Source organism: Littorina saxatilis, linkage group LG10, assembly GCF_037325665.1.
Source record: "Littorina saxatilis isolate snail1 linkage group LG10, US_GU_Lsax_2.0, whole genome shotgun sequence".
NCBI lineage: Eukaryota > Metazoa > Mollusca > Gastropoda > Littorinimorpha > Littorinidae > Littorina > Littorina saxatilis.
Window position 1 is genome coordinate 14404268 of NC_090254.1, and position 20861 is coordinate 14425128.

The window sequence follows — 20861 nt, forward strand, 5'->3', positions numbered from 1 at the left end:
GGGGGGGAGGGGAGGGGGGGGGGCGCATTGCATGTTTGTATGGAGTGTTTGGTTGCTTTGTTTCCAAGCGAGAGATTTTGCTGCTTAATAAATGATAAGTAGACTTACGTGGGTTTCTACAAATTTTATTTCCCTTTTTTTCTCTCTTTGGTAATCTTTATTTTTTTATTTTTTTTGTTTTTGCTTTTTCTTCATCTTTCTTGTATCATCATCACCGTCATCATCATTCCATTCTTCTTATTCTTCCTCCCCATTTTTTTTTTGCCAGATTTTTGCCACTTGCGTTTGTTTTGCAGCTTGTGCATGCCTGAAACACACAGAGCATGGGGGCGCTCTTGCATGGATTTTGGCTTCTGTTCAGAGGTTGAGGGCAAAGATTTGATATTTATTTAAAATACCCCCTACTTAACATGCCAGAATGTGTTTTTCTGAAGCTGGAGGCGTGTTCGCAGGAGATGGGATCCAAAATGAGGGCCAATGGAACGGTGTCTGCCCTGCAGCAGCTGCAGCAGAAATCATCTCCCTTGGTGATCTTCAGTCAAGGAGGAAGGAACATTCACCAAAAGGCGCCTGTGACCGAGAGCAAAAGCTGCAAGGATTTGATGAGTAACAATTTTGACAAGGTACGGTGCACTTGGAGCAACATTTCTGCGGGTTAACTTTTTTTTGTAGATCATTTATTCTGTCAGTTTGGTTTTTTTAGGTCAAAATTTACGTTTCTTGGTTAACAAATAAACATCCCTGATCATTGAGCTGCACATTGTATAAACTTGAAAAATATTTACTATTATATATATTGATTTTCTTATATATTTTTTTTTCTCAACTCGTATTGCTACTAGCTGAATTTCCAGTAGGAGGAAGCGACCCAAACTTCCCAGGAATAGGATACAATACAATACAATGATACTTTATTATCTCAAAAAAGAAATTGCATCACCCAGCACCAACAAGGCTCACCTGTGCATCCTGTTCAACAGTGTGGATGAACTTAATTGGACAATAAAGTAGGAAATAAAATCAAGAAGTACGTTGTGAAGACGATGGCCACTGATGTGTTGACCTAGTAGTGTTTTCGCCATGTGTGATAGGATATTAAAGTATGAAATAAAATCAAGAATGTTGTGAAGACGATGGCCACTGATGTGTTGACCTAGTTGTGTTTTCGCCAGGTGTGATAGGATATTAAAGTATGAAATAAAATCAAGAATGTTGTGAAGACGATGGCCACTGATGTGTTGACCTAGTTGTGTTTTCGCCAGGTGTGATAGGATATTAAAGTATGAAATAAAATCAAGAATGTTGTGAAGACGATGGCCACTGATGTGTTGACCTAGTAGTGTTTTCGCCAGGTGTGCAACATCATGCTGAGGTGCAAGGCTAGCCGGTCATTCTTCGTCCAGCAGGCCCTGCTGTCCACACTGCCGCGCCTGGCCGCTTTCAACCCCGCCATCTTCTCTCGAGCGTAAGCATGCGTGTGTCTTTTGTGATCCATTTGTGCATGGGGCTGTGCTATGACTGAAGCCGGAATTTGGCTATTCGTCAAAACAAAAATAAAACACAACAGTTAACAGTTTGGGTAAGTTCTGTATTAAATTATCAGGATAGTAAGGATATACTTTTGGCTATTTGTGGCAGGTATGGTGAACACTATGAAACAGCAACGGAAAGGAGGAAGAGTAAAAGTCATCCAATGGTATTGGTACTTCTTACAAAAGTTGTGGGTCGAGTTTATGTACCCCACATGCACTCATAGTAATCCCATTATCAAAACAGTAGAACCCTTATTGAAGACCACCGAATATACAAGAAAATCAGGTCTTTACAGAGAGGGAGTCTTCAAAGGGAGGTAAATTTACTGAAGTTATGAACACAATGTCTGAAAAAGCAAGGTTTTAAGGGGAAAGTCTTAAATCAGAAGGTGTCCTCTTCTTGTCGTTAGCTGAAATCAGAAGGTGTGAAAAGGTGATGTCCATAATATCATGCTTAAAGCTACAATTCTTGTCTACTGAGATGTTTTCTGTCTTTGACTGTTGCGGTACTCTTGAAGCGGATGCACATGAAGACATACTTGCACTATCGTATATCAGTGCACAACCGTGTGCGTGTTTGTGTGTGTGTATTACGCATACAGAGAGAGATAGAGATTACTCATGCCCAGATAGTGGGGCAAGGCACTTTCACTAACCTTACAATTAACGCTGTTATTTTTATTTCTTTACCTGCAATTTTTCCTCTTTTTCTAGCTACCTGGGTGAGACCATCAATTTTCTTCTGGCGTCATTGAAGCGTGAACGTGACCGCACACAGGCGTTCCAGGCCATTGGTTACCTGGCCATCTCCATCCAGGGCGAGATGTTCCGTCACTTGCCCCGCGTCATGGAGATCATTCGTGCTTCACTGCCCCCGAAAGACTACTCTTCAAAGTGAGAACTGCTTACCTCGTATCGTCATTTATAAAAGCTAAAATCCTACAATAGAAAATTAAGAAAAAGAGGAACTGCTTACCTCAAGTGCTTGTGATAAAGTGGAATTGATATGTTCTTGACAGTCTTCAATCCTTCAGGAATGCAGTAAAGTCTGCCTTTATTCATGAAACTCAAGACGGTTGGCCTAGTGGTAAGGCGTCCGCCCCGTGATCGGGAGGTCGTGGGTTCGAACCCCGGCCGGGTCATACCTAAGACTTTAAAATTGGCAATCTAGTGGCTGCGCCGCCTGGCGTCTGGCATTATGGGGTTAGTGCTAGGACTGGTTGGTCCGGTGTCAGAATAATGTGACTGGGTGAGACATGAAGCCTGTGCTGCGACTTCTGGCTTGTGTGTGGCGCACGTTATATGTCAAAGCAGCACCGCCCTGATATGGCCCTTCGTGGTCGGCTGGGCGTTAAGCAAACAAACAAACAAACAAACAAACAAATGAAACTCAAGAGGATGAAAGTCGCTTGTTCATTTCAATACTTGTTATTTTCTCAGGTGCCATGAGACTAGTTCGGCATAATTCTCACTTACTCCATAGTATTACACATGTTGTATGCATTTATAGAGCTTACTTCCCTTTGTTTATTAGATCATTAAACCCAAGGTTGTACTAGGGTCCCCAAAACACTCACCTCCATTACGATTTGTCCATGATGTCACATGATATCTCCCAAAGTTTGAGTGTTAACAGCAGGTGTTCAGTGAGTGTTCTTGCTTCAGGAGTGCAGTCAAGTCGGCCTTTATTCATGAAACTCAAGGTTGGACTAGGGTGCCCTAAACACCCAACTCCATGACAATTTGTCCATGATGTCACAAAGTTTGAGTGTTAACAGCAGGTGTTCAGTGAGTGTTCTTGCTACAGGAAGACGCGTGGCTGGGTGGTGGACCCCTCGGTGTTCACCTGTATCAGCATGCTGGCCAGAGCGATGGGTCCCGAGATGACTGCCAACGTTAAGGAGCTCCTGGACTCTATGTTCGCCACCGGGCTCAGGTAATTGCACCTTGTCCTATATGCTTGTTTGGTGTCATTGTTAAAGTTTAGTTATGGATCTGTGTACTTCCGCTGGAAGAGTTGTTTACTGATACTTCAGGGTGGAGGACATTTGGTGATCCTACAGACATAGGGCTATTACTTCTTCTTCTTCATTCATGGGCTGAAACTCCCACGTTCACTCATGTTTTGCACAAGTGGGTTTTTACGTGTATGGACGTTTTTACCCTGCCATTCAGGCAGCCATACGCCTGTTTCGAGGGAGGGGGCTATTACACAAAGCCTGACACTTCAGACACTTGTTAACCATTTATCTTGTGCATAGTCCATTGTAGGTGAATTTCAGTGTAATTCACTGATAAAACCAGACGCATGCATGATACACTTTCAACCTGTACACAGCCCAGCCCTGACTGCAGCGCTGCGTGAACTGGCAACTCAGATCCCTCAGCTTAAGAAGGACATCCAGGACGGCCTGCTCAAGATGCTCAGCCACATGCTGATGGGACAGCGACTCCAGCATCCCGGGGCCACCGGGGCTTCCATAGGTACGTGGCAGTAAATGTGCACACACGAGAATCTTCAGACTTTGGCTGAAATCAGATTTTCTTGTGAGCTCCAAGACATAATTTCAGAGGTGTTTTTGTGCTCCATCCTCAGAATTAGAATCCTCAAAAATATAGCTTTTTGGTCAACTTGCAATACATTTACTAATGCGTGAGAAGTGCCTTTGCCACATCAGTGTGGCCTTACAACACCAATGTTTACTATGTGATTGGCATTGGGAAAGTTTTTGAAGGGAGCCACTAAGCCAAGTATAATAGAACACCCCCCACCACCCACACATCCTACCTTAAAAAACCTCTCTTGGCACTGTACTGCCATGCAGTGCAAGGACACTCTTGTCTTGAACACTTGCTGTTAGCTGCATAAGTATCTCAAGTTTGCTTTGTGATGTGTTTGCAGCGCTGGCACCAGAGCCACACGACGTGACCAGCATCACTCTTGCCCTGCGTACCCTGGGCAGCTTCGACTTTGAAGGTACAGTTCTCACTGCTCCTGTTGTTTCTGGATACTGTGTGAATGTGTTGTCTCCTGTTGTTTCTGGATACTGTGTGAATGTGTTGTGTTCTCCTGTTGTTTCTGGACACTGTGTGAATGTGTTGTCTCCTGTTGTTTCTGGATACTGTGTGAATGTGTTGTCTCCTGTTGTTTCTGGATACTGTGTGAATGTGTTGTGTTCTCCTGTTGTTTCTGGACACTGTGTGAATGTGTTGTGGTCTCCTGTTGTTTCTGGATACTGTTTGAATGTGTTGTGGTCACCTGTTGTTTCTGGATACTGTGTGAATGTGTTGTGGTCACCTGTTGTTTCTGGATACTGTGTGAATTTGTTGTGGTCACCTGTTGTTTCTGGATACTGTGTGAATGTGTTGTGTTCTCCTGTTGTTTCTGGATACTGTGTGAATGTGTTGTGGTCTCCTGTTGTTCCTTGATACTGTGTGAATGTGTTGTGGTCTCCTGTTGTTTCTGGATACTGTGTGAATGTGTTGTGGTCTCCTGTTGTTTCTGGACACTGTGTGAATGTGTTGTGGTCTCCTGTTGTTCCTTGATAATGTGTGAATGTGTTGTGGTCTCCTGTTGTTTCTGGACACTGTGTGAATGTGTTGTGTTCTCCTGTTGTTTCTGGACACTGTGTGAATGTGTTGTGGTCTCCTGTTGTTTCTGGACACTGTGTGACTGTGAATGTGTTGTGGTCTCCTGTTGTTTCTGGACACTGTGTGACTGTGAATGTGTTGTGGTCTCCTGTTGTTTCTGGATACTGTTTGAATGTGTTGTGGTCTCCTGTTGTTTCTGGACACTGTGTGACTGTGAATGTGCTGTGGTCTCCTGTTGTTTCTGGATACTGTTTGAATGTGTTGTGGTCTCCTGTTGTTTCTGGATACTGTTTGAATGTGTTGTGGTCTCCTGTTGTTCTTAGATACTGTGTGAATGTGTTGTGTTCTCCTGTTGTTTCTGGATACTGTGTGAATGTGTTGTGGTCTCCTGTTGTTCCTTGATACTGTGTGAATGTGTTGTGATCACTTGTTGTTTCTGGATACTGTGTGAATGTGTTGTGGTCTCCTGTTGTTTCTGGATACTGTGTGAATGTGTTGTGGTCTCCTGTTGTTTCTGGATACTGTGTGAATGTGTTGTGGTCTCCTGTTGTTCCTTGATACTGTGTGAATACTCAGCTCCGAGTGGACAACCTTAGGCACTGATCGTTCCTTGTTCGGCACAACAGCAAGCTCCCACTAGGGCGCTTGCTTCCATCCTAGGTTAATTGGAATTCATAGCTACTGGCTAGTGACAATTACGATAAACCTTTCCTGCTAGCGCTTAAGCCGCTTTGGGATTCACTCTCTCAAGACCGGTTCAAATCTTTCCAATTCAGAGCTGGTTTAACACTTGACTACTCAGTGGTTTGAGCCTAACTGGATTACTTTGGGCGCAGCCTGTCTCTCCCCTTGACTCGGCTCGGGTCCATGGATCCAGGGCTTGGGTCTCTTCCTTGGCCGTTTTACGGTCTCGGAGATTGGATGAAGTGCTTGGCACTGCTTACTGGCGCTCGGCTTATGTCTTTATTAACTTCTACTTAAGAGACATCGCCGGGGTCCGACAGGATGGTTCTCGGTCCCTTCCTGCCTTGGTTGCCAGTTCCTTTCTAGGACTTAAAAGGGAGTTTGATTTTTCTTTCCCACCGCCTTGTTGAAGCTATCTGCTATATGTGATTCGGAGTAAGAATATGTAATTTAATAGAAAATTTCAATAATAAATTTTCATTCGATTAATATACTTACCCGAATCACATAGTTAATGCCCTCCCGCCAACCCCGCATTATAGTTTCTTGGTATTCTATAAAAGTCGTATGACTTAGACCACGTGTTCGGGAGCGGTAGTGACGTCACACATACCAATGGGAGATAACTCCCATGGTCTGGCGTCCTTACCAACGCATCCGTTTACACTTTTTGTGGTGGGGTTGCTTCCCTTTAAATTTTTTAAGACGGGTAGCATTTTTCAGACCTTTGCATCTCAGACTGCGTCAATGCTATATGTGATTCGGGTAAGTATATTAATCAAATGAAAATTTATTATTGAAATTTTCGATTAAGAATGTACCAAACCTGGTTACTGTTGTGTTTTTGTTTGGTTGGTTGTTTGATTGTCTTTTTCAACGTGACATGCTCTCGCTCTTTTTATTGAATTAGGTCACTCCCTGACCCAGTTTGTGAAGTACTGCGCGGAGCACTACCTGGGATCAGAACACAAGGAGATACGACTGGAGGCAGTACAGACCTGTGCCAGACTGCTCACACCATTGCTCACTGTAAGCATTTGTATATTGTTTTTTGACAGGCGCAGTGGCCCATGTCCCTAGTGTACTGCACATGGTTGAAATAAAGTCTTATGTCTTATGTCTTATAAGACACCGGCCTCACAAGCGAAAGGTCGTGGGTTTGAATCCCGGCCGCGCCTGGGGGTTAACGGTGGAATTTTTGTTGATATCCCGGGTCAACTTATGTGTAGACCTGCGACACAAGCACAAGACCAAGTGCGCACAGAAAAGATCTGTAAATTCCCACTCGTGCAAAAAACACGAGCGTACATGGGAGTTTCAGACCATGAACGCAGAAGAATAAGAAGAAATATAGTTTTTCTTGTTCACACCTCTATGGTGGCTATGGCCTTGATGGAATTTACCGTACCATCCATCGAATCATTCATCCTTCCATCCCTCCATTATTGTATGCACATGAGGCCTTCTTCTTCTTGTCGTTCGCTGTTAGATCGTCAGTCCGGACTGCAGGGCGAAACGTGCTGTCCTCTCCAAGTCCTCTCTGGGGCCGTATAGCTTCTTTTGTAGCGCTGTCTCCTCTGGCCAGGTGGTGTCCCTCAGAGCACTGTGGTATGGACAAGCCTGCAGGATGTGCTCTGCTGTCTGATTCTTGCCACACGGACATAGGGGGGAGGGAACTAGCTTCAGCTTTGTGGCCATATGATGGTTTAGTCGCACATGAGGCCTGATCTTGCTTTTTGTGTGTGCCTACATTGACATTGTCAGATTGCATGGAGATTTGGGATGGTATAAAGGGAGCAAATAGGGGTGACAAAACCAAAACCATGTATCTTCATTGAAAATCAAGTTATTTTAAAGATTGGCTGAAATTTTCCTTGTAATGTTGGATGCTGTATACGCTGCCTTTCTTGATCTGTGCTCGGGTAACTGCTTTGTTTTCGTTTGGGCTGAAAGCAGTATTGTATGTACTGCACTGCCCTGCTGAAATAAATTTGATTGTGTAATACAGTGTAATACGTGGCTGTTCTCAAGCAATGACCTGCTCTCATTTGTTTGCTAGATTTCTTGTTATGATGTAGGCAGTTTCGATTTTGAAATGGTATAGCTGATCTAGTGCAGGAAAGGAACACAGGTTGAACCCCCCTTTTAAGACCGCCCAAAATCTGACAAAATCAGGTTTTAAAAAGGAGGGAGTCTTAAAATGGGGGTACATTTACACAGGTTATGAACAGAAAGTCAAAGAAAACAGGGTCTTAAAAATGAGGAATTCTTAAAAGGGGGGTTCCACTTTAACAAGTTGTAAAGGATCCGACACTCTATGCTCTCTTGTACAGCTGCTTGCGACCAACCAGAACCAGATCAGCGTGGCGGCCATTACCACTGTGGCCGATGTGCTGGGCAAACTTCTCGTGGTCGGCATCACGGATTCTGGTGAGTGTGAAGGAAGGTTGCTGCTTGCATAGAAAGTTGAGGAATTATTCCCCCGGGAGTGGCTGGTTGCAAATGTTCGGATAGGTTGAGAGAAGGGCCTGACCGGGCCTTGAAGGGTTTGAATTTGTTACAATCAGGAGACACTGCCTGGCCCGGTAGCTCAGTTGGTAGAGCACTGGACTTGTGATCGGAAGGTCGCAGGTTCGAATTCGGGCCGGGACGGACACGGGTCAACTTTATGTGCAGACCCAGAGACGGAAGCCATGTCCCACCCCCGTGTCATCACAATGGCACGTAAAAGACCTTGGTCATTCTGCCATAAGTGCAGGTGGCTGAATACACCTAAACACGCAGACACCTGGGTAGCGCGACTCCGTTGCTGCTAGCTTTCCACTGGGAGGAAGCGACCCAAATTTCTCAGCGATGGGACAATAAAGTAATGAAAATGAAAATGAAAATGAAAAACAGGTCCTGGGTGCGAATCCCTGCCTAAAGGGTGGAGATTTTTTCGATCTCCCAGGTCAACTGCAGACCCGCTAGTGCCTTATCTCCCTTCGTGTGTAAACGCAAGCACAAGACCAAGTGCGCACGGAAAAGATCTTGTAATCCGTGTCAGAGTTTGGTGGGTTATAGAAACACGTATGACTGCCCAAATGGCGGGGTAAAAACGGAAGTACACGTAAAAACCTAAAGGGAGTTTCAGTCCATGCACCCTACCAAATTTTGATGTGTCAATGACAGGTGACTGACAACCTTACATGGGTGAAAGTAGCCCGTCAATTGACTGAAATCCGTCAATCTGAAAATAAGTCTGACGGAAATTCCGTCAATCCGCAATTTTTATTTAAAAAAAAAAAAAAAAAAAAAAATTTTTTTTTTTTTTTTTAAGCGGAACGCGTTTTCGAACTGCTATGCGGTAAACCCCGTAGGTGAGGTTTCTTCGCTTTCGGATTCGCTCTGCATCACGATAAAAAAAAAAGTTCTCGCGTTTTGGCAGGCATTACGAAGTGGTGACATGATTTCTGCGGAAAACGCATGGACAGATCTTATTGATGCTGGTCTAGCCAAGGTTCCCCCACACGGTCTACTCCTTGTCGTGGGGTGGGGGCTTGAGTATCTCGATAACCCGGAGAGCTATGCCAGCCGGAGCAAATGTTCCTGGTAGGGCCACCCATGCTGGACAGGTCAAAGGATAGAGGTCAGACTAAGCTAGACCAGCTCCCCCATGAGTTTAAAATGGTTTGCGTAGGGTCAACACCCCTGCCTAGAAAAAGACTACGTTACAGAAGCATCAACGACAAATATCCAAGACACATGCCTGGAGGAGGAAGGGTCTCCATCAAGGAGATCTATGACGTCCAACAGTGAAAGCCGAAAGGAAGCTGCGAGACCGACCCCCCTTCTGACCACCAGGCGAACAACGAGAATAGCCACCTGGAACGTGCAGACCATGTACCAAGCTGGGAAGACACTGCAGGTAGCAAGAGAGATGAAGAAGTACAAGATCCAAGTACTGGGAATAAGCGAAGCAAGGTGGACGACATCTGGAAGGGTGAGACTCTCATCAGGAGAAGAAGTTTTGTATTCGGGACACCAAGAAGAAGGAGCCCCACACACGTTAGGCGTAGCGCTGATGCTGGCGCCGGAGGCACAGAGAGCACTCATCGGCTATGAAGCTATCAGCCCCCGCATCATCACAGCAAAGTTTGCCACCAAGAAGAAGAACATCAACCTGAACATCATCCAGTGCTATGCCCCAACAAACGAAGAGCCAGACGTGGAAAAGAAGGACAACTACTACCGGCAGTTACAAGCAGTCCTGGACGGGATAAAGGACAGAGATATAACGCTGGTGATGGGAGATTTCAATGCCAAAGTTGGAGGGGACAACGCAGGATACGAGGACATCATGGGGAAGCATGGACTGGGACAGATGAACGACAACGGAGAACGTTTTGCAGAGATGTGTGCCTTGAACCAACTGGTGATAGGAGGAAGCGTCTTCCCCCACAAGCGAATACACAAGGCCACCTGGATTTCACCTGACCACGTCACAGAGAACCAGATTGACCACATCTGCATCAACAAAAAGTTCAGACGATCCTGGATGGATGTACGGGTGATGAGGGGAGCAGATGTGTACACAGACCACCAGCTAGTTACCACAACAGTCAGACTGCGATTAAAGAAACACCACAGCTCAAACAACGCTAGGGTTAAGTTCAACGTGGGAATGCTAAGAGATGAAGAAGTACGCACAAGATTCCAGATAAGCCTCACCAACAGATTCCAGCCACTTCAAGGGATGATCGAAGATGAGGCAGACATAAAGAGCCAGTGGGAACACTACAGCAAGATGTGGAAGGATACCTGCGAGGAAGTGGTGGGCAAGAAAAAATCGCAGCACAAGGAATGGATTTCTGCAGACACCATTCAGAAAATTGAAGATAGGAAGAAGAAGAAGAAAGCGAGGAACGAGAGCAGAACGAGAGCAGGCAAAGCAAAGGCACAGAAAGAGTACACAGCGGCGGAGAAAGAAGTAAAGAAAGGAATAAAGAAGGACAAGAAAGACTACATAGACAACCTGGCGAAGGAGGCAGAAGAAGCTGCAGGACAGGGAAATCTGAAAGATCTCTACATGACGACCAAGAAGTTAGCAGGAAAATTTCAGCAGACCGACAAACCAGTGAGGGACAAGAATGGGGATCCAATAACAACGACAGACGATCAGATGAAGCGATGGGCGGAACACTTCAAGGAGCTATTGAACAGACCCACCCCTGCAGCACCACCGGACATCAGACCAGCAGAGACAGAACTGCCCATCAACACAGACAAGCCCACAAAGGAGGAAATCAAGAAAGCCATAATGTCACTAAAAAATGGAAAAGCGTCGGGGCCAGATGAGATACCGGCAGAAGCCATCAAAGCAGACATGGAGACATCTATTAGTTTGTTCCACTGTCTGTTTGGCAAGATTTGGGAGGAGGAAGAGGTGCCACCTCAATGGAGAGAAGGCATCATCATCAAGATTCCAAAGAAAGGGGATCTTCGAGACTGTGGAAACTACCGAGGGATCATGCTGCTGTCCGTGCCAGGGAAGGTTCTCAACCGAATCCTTTTGGATAGAATGAAGGAGGCAGTTGACACCAAGCTCAGGGATGAACAGGCGGGTTTCAGGAAGAACAGATCCTGTCCTGACCAGATTGCCAGTTTACGCATCATAGTGGAGCAGTCGCTGGAGTGGAAGTCTCCTCTATACATCAACTTCATTGATTATGAGAAAGCCTTCGACAGCGTGGACAGAGAGTCACTGTGGAAACTCATGCGGCACTACGGCATTCCAGAGAAATTCATCTCCCTCATCCGGGGCACCTACCAGGATATGAAGTGTAGAGTCGCACATGCTGGCCAGCTATCCGACAGTTTTGAGGTGAAAACGGGTGTACGACAAGGATGTATACTGTCACCATTCCTATTTCTTCTGGCTATCGACTGGATCATGAAGACCACAACAGCAGGCAGGAGAAATGGGATACAATGGACACTCTTCGATCAACTGGAAGACCTCGATTTGCGGATGATCTTGCCCTCCTTTCCCACAACCATGCCCAAATGCAAGACAAGACTACTCACCTGGAGACAATATCAGCCGGTGTAGGACTCAAGATCAACAAGAGGAAAACCGAATTGATTAAGACCAACACCACAGCCGACAATCCGGTGATGATCAATGGGGAGCCCATCAAGGAAGTGGAGTCCTTTGTTTACCTGGGGAGCATCATTGACGGACAAGGAGGCTCGGACAGGGACGTCAAAGCAAGGATTGGGAAAGCACGGGGAGCCTTTGTCATGCTAAAGAAGATCTGGAGTTCCAAGGAGATTAGCCAAAGGACGAAGCTTCGGATCTTCAATTCAAACGTCAAGTCTGTTCTTCTCTATGGGTGTGAGACATGGAGGACAACAGAGACCATGCTGGGAAAGATCCAAATCTTTGTCAACACCTGCTTGAGGCGCATCCTAAACATCAGATGGACGGACAGAATCCGAAATGAAGACCTTTGGCAGAGAGCTGACCAGAAACCAGCGGCGCAGCAAATTCTTCGGAGGAAATGGGGCTGGATAGGGCACACCCTTAGAAAGCCAGCATCCAGTATCACGAGGCAAGCCCTGAAGTGGAATCCACAAGGGAAAAGGAAGAGAGGCCGGCCGCGCAACAGCTGGAGACGAGACACTGAAGCAGAGATCAACAGGCAGGGGAAGACCTGGAGCCAGATAGAAAGGGCAGCCCAGGACCGTGTCGGATGGAGAATTGTCGTCGATGGCCTATGCTCCCCCGGGGGTTCATAATGGCCTAAGTAAGTAAGTAAGTCTAGCCAAGGTTGGAGTTCATGAAACTAAAACTGTGTGTGATAAGTTTGGTGCTTGAAACTCAAGTGCTTTTCCTTGAGAACTTTGCACTAAAAGAGATGCTACTGCTTAGTTGCTACTTTGTGCAGTGCTACATCATGCTGTTTGCATGTGTGACATTCTGTTTCATCATTTATTTCAATGCCTGTCTGGCAATGTTTGCTTCTTATAATTAAATATTTCGAACTTTTATTTCAGTTGTTCAGTTGTTCAGTTTTTATTTCATTTAGTAATTGGCTGTTGTCAATGTTAATTGTTATCCATTGTGTCGTTGTGTTGGAAGATGCAAGTGTGAAAAGATACAAAAGAAAAATGATTACTTCTGTGAATTGTTTTGATTTTGTTTACCCTTTTTACCATATCATTAGAATCTGAAGGTATTTTTTTGACCTGCATGATAGTGACAAAAAGTGTATTTTTTTGCCAGGAAAGGCCACAAAATCACAATGTATAATGCAAAAATTCGTTTTCGGCCGGGGGGCGTTGCCCCCCTGGGCCCCCTAACGGGGCCCTGCCCCGTACCCCGCCAGGGCCTGGGCGGCCCCTGGACCCCTGCCTCAAAAAATTTTCAGTCAATTTGATTTTCATAGCTTTCACCCATGACCTTACCTGAACCCTGTATGGATTATGATATACTTTTGAACTGAGCTTATCAGGAAAGAACATTTAACTACTCTTCAATTATTGTTTTCCAGACCCTGACATTCGCTTCAGCGTGCTGACGTGCCTGGACGAAAGGTTTGACCCTCACCTTGCACAGTCGGAGAACCTCAACTCCCTGTTCCACGCGCTGTACGACGAGGCCTTTGAGATCCGCGAGCGAGCCATCTGCATGATCGGCAGACTGAGCAGCAAAAACCCTGCCTACGTCATGCCGTCTCTCAGGCAGATCCTGCTACAAGTAAGAAAACAATACATACCATTATGCTAGCGTATGTTTTATTTTTGAACAATTTTGTTGAATATACAAACACGTTTTGGCAATTTTCAGAAATGTCTGCAGACATTAGCATTACCTTGGCATTACATTGGGGTGTTGACTATCCAAGTTGTGAAGCAAAGCAGACGTAACGCTCTTGTTACAAATTATAAGTCTGCCACTACAGTGGAACCCCCTTTTTACAACCTTCAAAACTCTAAGAAAATCAGGTCTTAAAAAGGACGGAGTCTTACAATGGAGGTAAATTAACAGAGGCTATGAACAGAACATCTGAGAAAGCAGGGTCTTAAAAAGGACGGAGTCTTACAATGGAGGTAAATTAACAGAGGCTATGAACAGAACATCTGAGAAAGCAGGGTCTTAAAAAGGACGGAGTCTTACAATGGAGGTAAATTAACAGAGGCTATGAACAGAACATCTGAGAAAGCAGGGTCTTAAAAAGGACGGAGTCTTACAATGGAGGTAAATTAACAGAGGCTATGAACAGAACATCTGAGAAAGCAGGGTCTTAAAAAGGACGGAGTCTTACAATGGAGGAAAATTAACAGAGGCTATGAACAGAACATCTGAGAAAGCAGGGTCTTAAAAAGGACGGAGTCTTACAATGGAGGTAAATTAACAGAGGCTATGAACAGAACATCTGAGAAAGCAGGGTCTTAAAAAGGACGGAGTCTTACAATGGAGGAAAATTAACAGAGGCTATGAACAGAACATCTGAGAAAGCAGGGTCTTAAAAAGGACGGAGTCTTACAATGGAGGTAAATTAACAGAGGCTATGAACAGAACATCTGAGAAAGCAGGGTCTTAAAAAGGGCGGAGTCTTACAATGGAGGTAAATTAACAGAGGCTATGAACAGAACATCTGAGAAAGCAGGGTCTTAAAAAGGACGGAGTCTTACAATGGAGGTAAATTAACAGAGGCTATGAACAGAACATCTGAGAAAGCAGGGTCTTAAAAAGGACGGAGTCTTACAATGAAGGTAAATTAACAGAGGCTATGAACAGAACATCTGAGAAAGCAGGGTCTTAAAAAAGGACGGAGTCTTACAATGGAGGTAAATTAACAGAGGCTATGAACAGAACATCTGAGAAAGCAGGGTCTTAAAAAAGGACGGAGTCTTACAATGGAGGTAAATTTACAGAGGCTATGAACAGAACATCTGAGAAAGCAGGGTCTTAAAAAGGACGGAGTCTTACAATGGAGGTAAATTTACAGAGGCTATGAACAGAACATCTGAGAAAGCAGGGTCTTAAAATGGACGGAGTCTTACAATGGAGGTAAATTTACAGAGGCTATGAACAGAACATCTGAGAAAGCAGGGTCTTAAAAAGGACGGAGTCTTACAATGGAGGTAAATTAACAGAGGCTATGAACAGAACATCTGAGAAAGCAGGGTCTTAAAAAAGGAGGAAGTCTTAAATTGGGGAGGTACTACAGTGTCAGTTGCTTTTAAGCTTTAAGTTTGACAGCAGTGCTTGGACATGATTGCAGAACTTGACAGAACTGCAGCACAGTGGGATCGGGCGCAACAAGGAGCAGGCAGCGAGGATGCTGGGACACCTGGTGGCCAACACCGCACGACTCATCAGGCCCTACATGGAACCCATACTCAAGGTCAGTCATGCTGCAAGGTCAGGGAAACATGGGTTACATGGGGTGGGAAAGGGTTGGACAGTTTGCTTGGAGAACTTTATGTAGATGGCTACCATTGAACAAAAGTGTTCTGTATGCCTATTGCCTCGAAAGTTTAACAACTGAGCAAGTATACAATGTGAACAAAATCACATGAACATTTCATCTCCCACAATTCTGAGAAGAGAGCAAACGCGGGAATTTGACACTCAAGGAATGGATTCCGTCCTGTCATAAAAGAGTCAATGACTCGGTGGTAGAGAGGTCTTGAATTTGCAGCATAATATACATGTACCTTGCAGATTTCTTTACTTGGCATTTTCATTGCAGAGAGAAAAATAATACAGACCAAAAATGATTGTTTTTTTCTTCCAGGTGTTGATTCCAAAGCTGAGAGAGCCAGATCCGAACCCCGGCGTGACGATCAACGTGTTGGCGTGTCTGGGTGAGCTGGCCCAGGTGAGCGGCGTAGCCATGCGTGACTACACGCCCGAGTTGCTGCCACTCATCATCGACATGCTGCAAGACTCCTCCTCCATTCAAAAACGAGAGGTCAGTAGGTCAGAATTTTCTATATATCAGACATCTTTGGTCTGAGTTGAAAATGCTTTTTGAGTCACTTGAGAAAAAGTGACTCTATGTAATCGGTCAGTGTTAGTCTGTCCGGCCGGCCGGCCGTCCGGCCGGCCGTCCGTCCGGCCGTCCGTCCGTAGACACCACCTTAACGTTGGACTTTTCTCGGAAACTATCAAAGCGATCCGGCTCATATTTTGTTTAGTCGTGACCTCCAATGACCTCTACACTTTAACGATGGTTTCGTTGACCTTTGACCTTTTTCAAGGTCACAGGTCAGCGTCAAAGGAAAAATTAGACATTTTATATCTTTGACAAAGTTCATCGGATGTGATTGAAACTTTGTAGGATTATTCTTTACATCAAAGTATTTACATCTGTAGCCTTTTACGAACGTTATCAGAAAAACAAGGGAGATAACTAGCCTTTTCTGTTCGGCAACACACAACTTAACGTTGGGCTTTTCTCGGAAACTATAAAAGTGACCGGGCTCAAATTTTATGTGAACGTGACTCCCAGTGACCTCTACACTTTGACGTCTGCTTTGGTGACCTTTGACCTTTTTCAAGGTCACAGGTATGTCTTGAAGGAAAAAAATTGAAATATCATATCTCTGAAACTATTCATCGGATTTGATTCAAACTTTATAGGATTATTCTTTACATCAAATTATTTACATCTGTATTGTGTTGTGAATAGCAATTTCTTCCTGTCCATCTGATGCCTCATATAATATTCAGAACTGCGAAAGTGACTCGATCGAGCGTTTGCTCTTCTTGTTTGCCCGTAGATCTGTATCTCACACTCATAACATTTTGCTGAAGTTTGTGTGTGTGTTCCAAACAGCGCTGTGTGTGATATCTTTAGTCTGAGTTGAAAATGCTTCTTTGCCTGTAGATCTGTATTTGACATTCATGAACTAGGAATGCAGAAGAAGAAGAGGAACATTTTGCTGAAGATTGTGTGTGTGTTCCAGACAGCGCTGTATGTGACATCTTTTTTGCCTGCAGATCAGATCTGACATGTATCTTACACTCATGAACATTTTGCTGAAGTTTAGTTGAAAATGCTTCTTTGCCGGTATATTTGTATCTGACATTCATGACCATTTTGCTGGTTTGTCTGTGTGTTGCAGACAGCGCTGTGGGCGCTGGGCCAGCTAGTGGAGAGCACGGGGTGTGTGGTGGAGCCCTACCACAAGTACCCCACCCTGCTGGAGGTCCTCCTCAACTTCCTCAAGACGGAGCAAGGACCCACCATCCGCAGAGAGGTGACGGCAACAGTGTACAGTGGAACCCCCCTTTTGAGACCTCCCAAAATCTGAACAAATCAGGTCTTAAAAAGGAAGGAGTCTTAAAATGGGGGTACATATACACAGGTTGTGATGAGAGCATCTTAAAAAGCAAGGAGTCTTAAAATGGGGGTAACTTTACACAGGTTGTGATGAGAGCATCTTAAAAAGCAAGATCTTAAAATGGGGGTACATATACACAGGTTGTGATGAGAGCATCTTAAAAAGTAAGGTCTTAAAATGGGGGTACAATTACACAGGTTGTGATGAGAGCATCTTAAAAAGCAAGGTCTTAAAATGGGGGTACAATTACACAGGTTGTGATGAGAGCATCTTAAAAAGCAAGGTCTTAAAATGGGGGTACAATTACACAGGTTGTGATGAGAGCATCTTAAAAAGCAAGGTCTTAAAATGGGGGTACAATTACACAGGTTGTGATGAGAGCATCTTAAAAAGCAAGGAGTCTTAAAATGGGGGTAACTTTACACAGGTTGTGATGAGAGCATCTTAAAAAGCAAGGTCTTAAAAGGGGGGTTCCACTGTATTGAAGTTTGTGGCGGCTGCTGTAGCTGAACTTAGCCCTGTTTTCACCCAGAGCGTCCATTATCGCCCACTCGAGCTCCCATATGCAGATCACTGAAACACCTGCTATACATACACTGAAACACCCGCTATACATACACTGAAACACCCGCTATACATACACTGAAACACCCACTATACATACACTGAAACACCTGCTATACATACACAATGCTACCTATGATATCTGTTTACATTTCTTGACTTGACTTGACTGAGACATGTATAGCATATAGACATGTTCACCGTTCCAAAGTTGATGGGGGAAAACTAAAATACACAAAGGTTTGAGCATGAATAAAGCGCTTTGAACTTCGGATAAGGCGCTATATAAATAAAGAGAATAATAAAAACAGTTGTGGATAACTTTCCGTAGTTACTTTGGCACGATTTAAAAAAAAAATTAAAAAAAATTGACGGTTACTTTTCATGCCATGGCAGACAGCGCTGCTTCCCCATGGTGTTCTTTCTTTTTGTTTTGTTATTGTTTGCTCAGGCTCATTGATGAGGGTAACATTTCACCAGAGTTGTCTCAGACTTTAGTGATGACAGTGGTGTTTGTGGTGCAGGTGATCCGAGTGCTGGGTTTGCTGGGGGCACTGGACCCTCACAAACATCGCATGAACATGGGCCAGGACCAGGCTAGCGAGGCCGCCATCAGCAAGTCCGAGAAGAAACCTGAGGAAGGGGGTGAGGGAAATTGTTGTTAAAGCAGTTGGGATTCGGATGGAGGGAGAGAGTTAGGGAGTTTTGGGGTATGGGGTAATAGTGTGTGGGTGTGTGTGTGGGAGTGTGTGTGTCTTTGGTTGTACAGGCGTGTGTGTGTTTGCATGTGTGTGAATGTTTGCATGTGTGTGAATGTTTGCATGTGTGTGAATGTTTGCATGTGTGCATATATGTGGGTGCTCTTGTAAGTGCTGACATGTCTTGTTGCATGCATTCTTTGTAGTACAAACATACTCTCTTGTCTCCCCCCAGACTTCAACATGCTGGAGATGCTGGCCAACCTGGGCGCCAACACCGGCCTGGAGGACTTCTACCCCCAGGTGGCCATCGCCATTCTCATGCGCATCATCCGGGACCCCTCCCTGTCGCAGCACCACACCATGGTGGTACAGGCCATCACCTTCATCTTCAAGTCACTCCAGATGAAGTGCGTCCCTTATGTGCAGCAGGTCATCCCTGCCTACTTGTCTGTCATACGCTCCGCTGACCCCAACTTTAAAGAGGTGAGTTTTGAGGCGGTTATTAGATAAATGTTTGCTTTTGAGGTCAAAAAGAGGTGAGTTTGAGGTGGTTACTGCAGCAATGTTCGCCTTTGAGGTCAAAAAGAGGTGAGTTTGAGGTGGTTTCTGCAGCAATGTTGGCCTTTGAGGTCAAAAAGAGGTGAGTTTGAGGTGTTATTGGAGAAATGTTTGCTTTTGAGGTCACTAGAGAAGTGTGTTTGAGCCCGCAGCAGCTATACCTGTATGAATATTTGTGATTCAGTTGGTTGACCCAAACTTTAAAGAGGTGAGTTTCAGGTGGTTATTTGAGTAATGTTCGCTTTTGAGGTTACTGGAGAATTAGTGTTTGAGCCTGTAGCAGCTATAACTGTATGCATTTGTGATTCATTTGGCTGACCCAAACTTTAAAGAGGTGAGTTTGAGGTGGTTATTAGAGAAATGTTCGCTTTTGAGGTTACTGGAAAATTAGTGTTTGAGCCTGTAGCAGCTATAACTGTATGCATTTGTGATTCATTTGGCTGACCCACACTTTCAAGAGGTAAGTAGATGTGGTTGTAGAGTTCAGGTGAAGTAAATCCTCTACATGTAGCAGGTCATCCCCGCTTACCTGTCTGCATGGGTGTTACTCTTCCGGCTTTTGCCGGATTTCCGGTTTTTGAAAAAATAAGCCGGAAATTCCGGTTTTCCGTTTCGTTTCGCTAAGTTGAAATAACGAGCAGCGGTTCCGATCCGACTTTTGACACCGGTTCGCGTGCTTTCTCGGTTCGCTCCCTTGGATTTGCCGCCATCTTGCTTATTATGATTTGGTTTCGTCGGTGTCCAGAAACTTTCTTTCAAACTTGAGCATTTTGCTCGATCAAAATGCCTTACATCAGTGATGATGTCGATCCTTCTAAACTTGAAAAACTAGAGGAAGGTGTTACAAACAAGTGGAGGTGGGAATGGTTGGGAAAGGGGGGAAACGTGCTGCTTTACAGAGTGCAGGAGACATTCGTTCCTTCTTCAAAAAGCCTCGCATGGATACATTATAGGACTCAGATCAGAAGCAGTGTTTGTGTGTGGCTTTGATAATGCCACTGAACTCAAGAAAACGCGGGATGCCTTGTTTCTTGTCAGACATTTTTCGAATGCTCTAGAATTTTTTTTGAATTATTGACGGTGATTTTGCTTGGTTGATTGGGACAGTAAAGTATCCCATTTGTATTATTTTTGTGGACTTTTTTTGTTTCTGCTTCTTTTCTTCTTGTATGGTTTCTGACTGTGAGAATGCTGGAAATGGCCACTATATGCTTTCATTTTGGCAAATTTGCTTCAGCTTCAGGGGGGCAACACCCCAACGGGGCGCTGCCCCTGTGCCCCGCCGGGGCCTCGGCGCCCCCTGGATCCCTACCTTTCAGGTTTTTTGATTTTTCCCAGTAACACCCATGTGTCTGCATACGTTCCACCGAACTCAAACTGTAAAAGGGGTTAGTCTGTGTCCATGACAGGTTTTCATACCTGCGTACCTATCTGTTTTGAGTGTATACATGTCCATCACTTTCTCTGCTGATTCCGACTTTAAAGGTGTAATCTTTGTTGTTCTAATCTATTTATTGTAATGTTCTGTTGAATGTTATGTTTACCTTGACCTTTGAGAAGTGCTTGTTTATTTAATAATGGTAAAACCTACCTGTGTTTCAGTTCCTGTTCCAACAACTGGGAGTCATCATCGCCATTGTGAAACATCACATCAAGAACTACCTGGAGGATATTTTTGCTCTGATCAAGGTAAAAACACCCTTCAGTGCATCTTCCTTCCATCACAGTGCTGTTTTGAGTAAGACAGAGAATCTCGAAACAGAAAATATGTGCTTTCAAAAGCTTTATGACTTCTGTGTGATAGACCGAACAGTACTGTGTAGAGGGGCGCACAGCCTAGTATGATCATACTCATAATAATCATACTCACTTATTTTCTTATGATGTTTTT

The 20861-nt window shown here is 44.6% G+C and overlaps 1 protein-coding gene across 2 annotated transcripts in view; it reads left to right on the forward strand.

Annotated features, from left to right (window-relative positions):
- LOC138978223 (serine/threonine-protein kinase mTOR-like) overlaps nucleotides 1-20861 on the forward strand; it is a 77225-nt gene that overhangs the window by 14020 nt on the left and 42344 nt on the right. The window contains exons 8-22 of one of the 2 annotated variants that reach the window (XM_070350885.1): nucleotides 435-623; nucleotides 1353-1465; nucleotides 2247-2426; nucleotides 3340-3468; nucleotides 3871-4016; nucleotides 4435-4509; nucleotides 6718-6836; nucleotides 8141-8237; nucleotides 13343-13548; nucleotides 15080-15202; nucleotides 15596-15772; nucleotides 16929-17063; nucleotides 18236-18356; nucleotides 18645-18895; nucleotides 20573-20659. In XM_070350885.1, the coding sequence (XP_070206986.1) occupies nucleotides 435-623; nucleotides 1353-1465; nucleotides 2247-2426; nucleotides 3340-3468; nucleotides 3871-4016; nucleotides 4435-4509; nucleotides 6718-6836; nucleotides 8141-8237; nucleotides 13343-13548; nucleotides 15080-15202; nucleotides 15596-15772; nucleotides 16929-17063; nucleotides 18236-18356; nucleotides 18645-18895; nucleotides 20573-20659 (2148 nt within the window). The remainder of the gene's footprint in view (nucleotides 1-434; nucleotides 624-1352; nucleotides 1466-2246; nucleotides 2427-3339; nucleotides 3469-3870; nucleotides 4017-4434; nucleotides 4510-6717; nucleotides 6837-8140; nucleotides 8238-13342; nucleotides 13549-15079; nucleotides 15203-15595; nucleotides 15773-16928; nucleotides 17064-18235; nucleotides 18357-18644; nucleotides 18896-20572; nucleotides 20660-20861) is intronic. The other variant, XM_070350886.1, reaches the window with a different exon arrangement.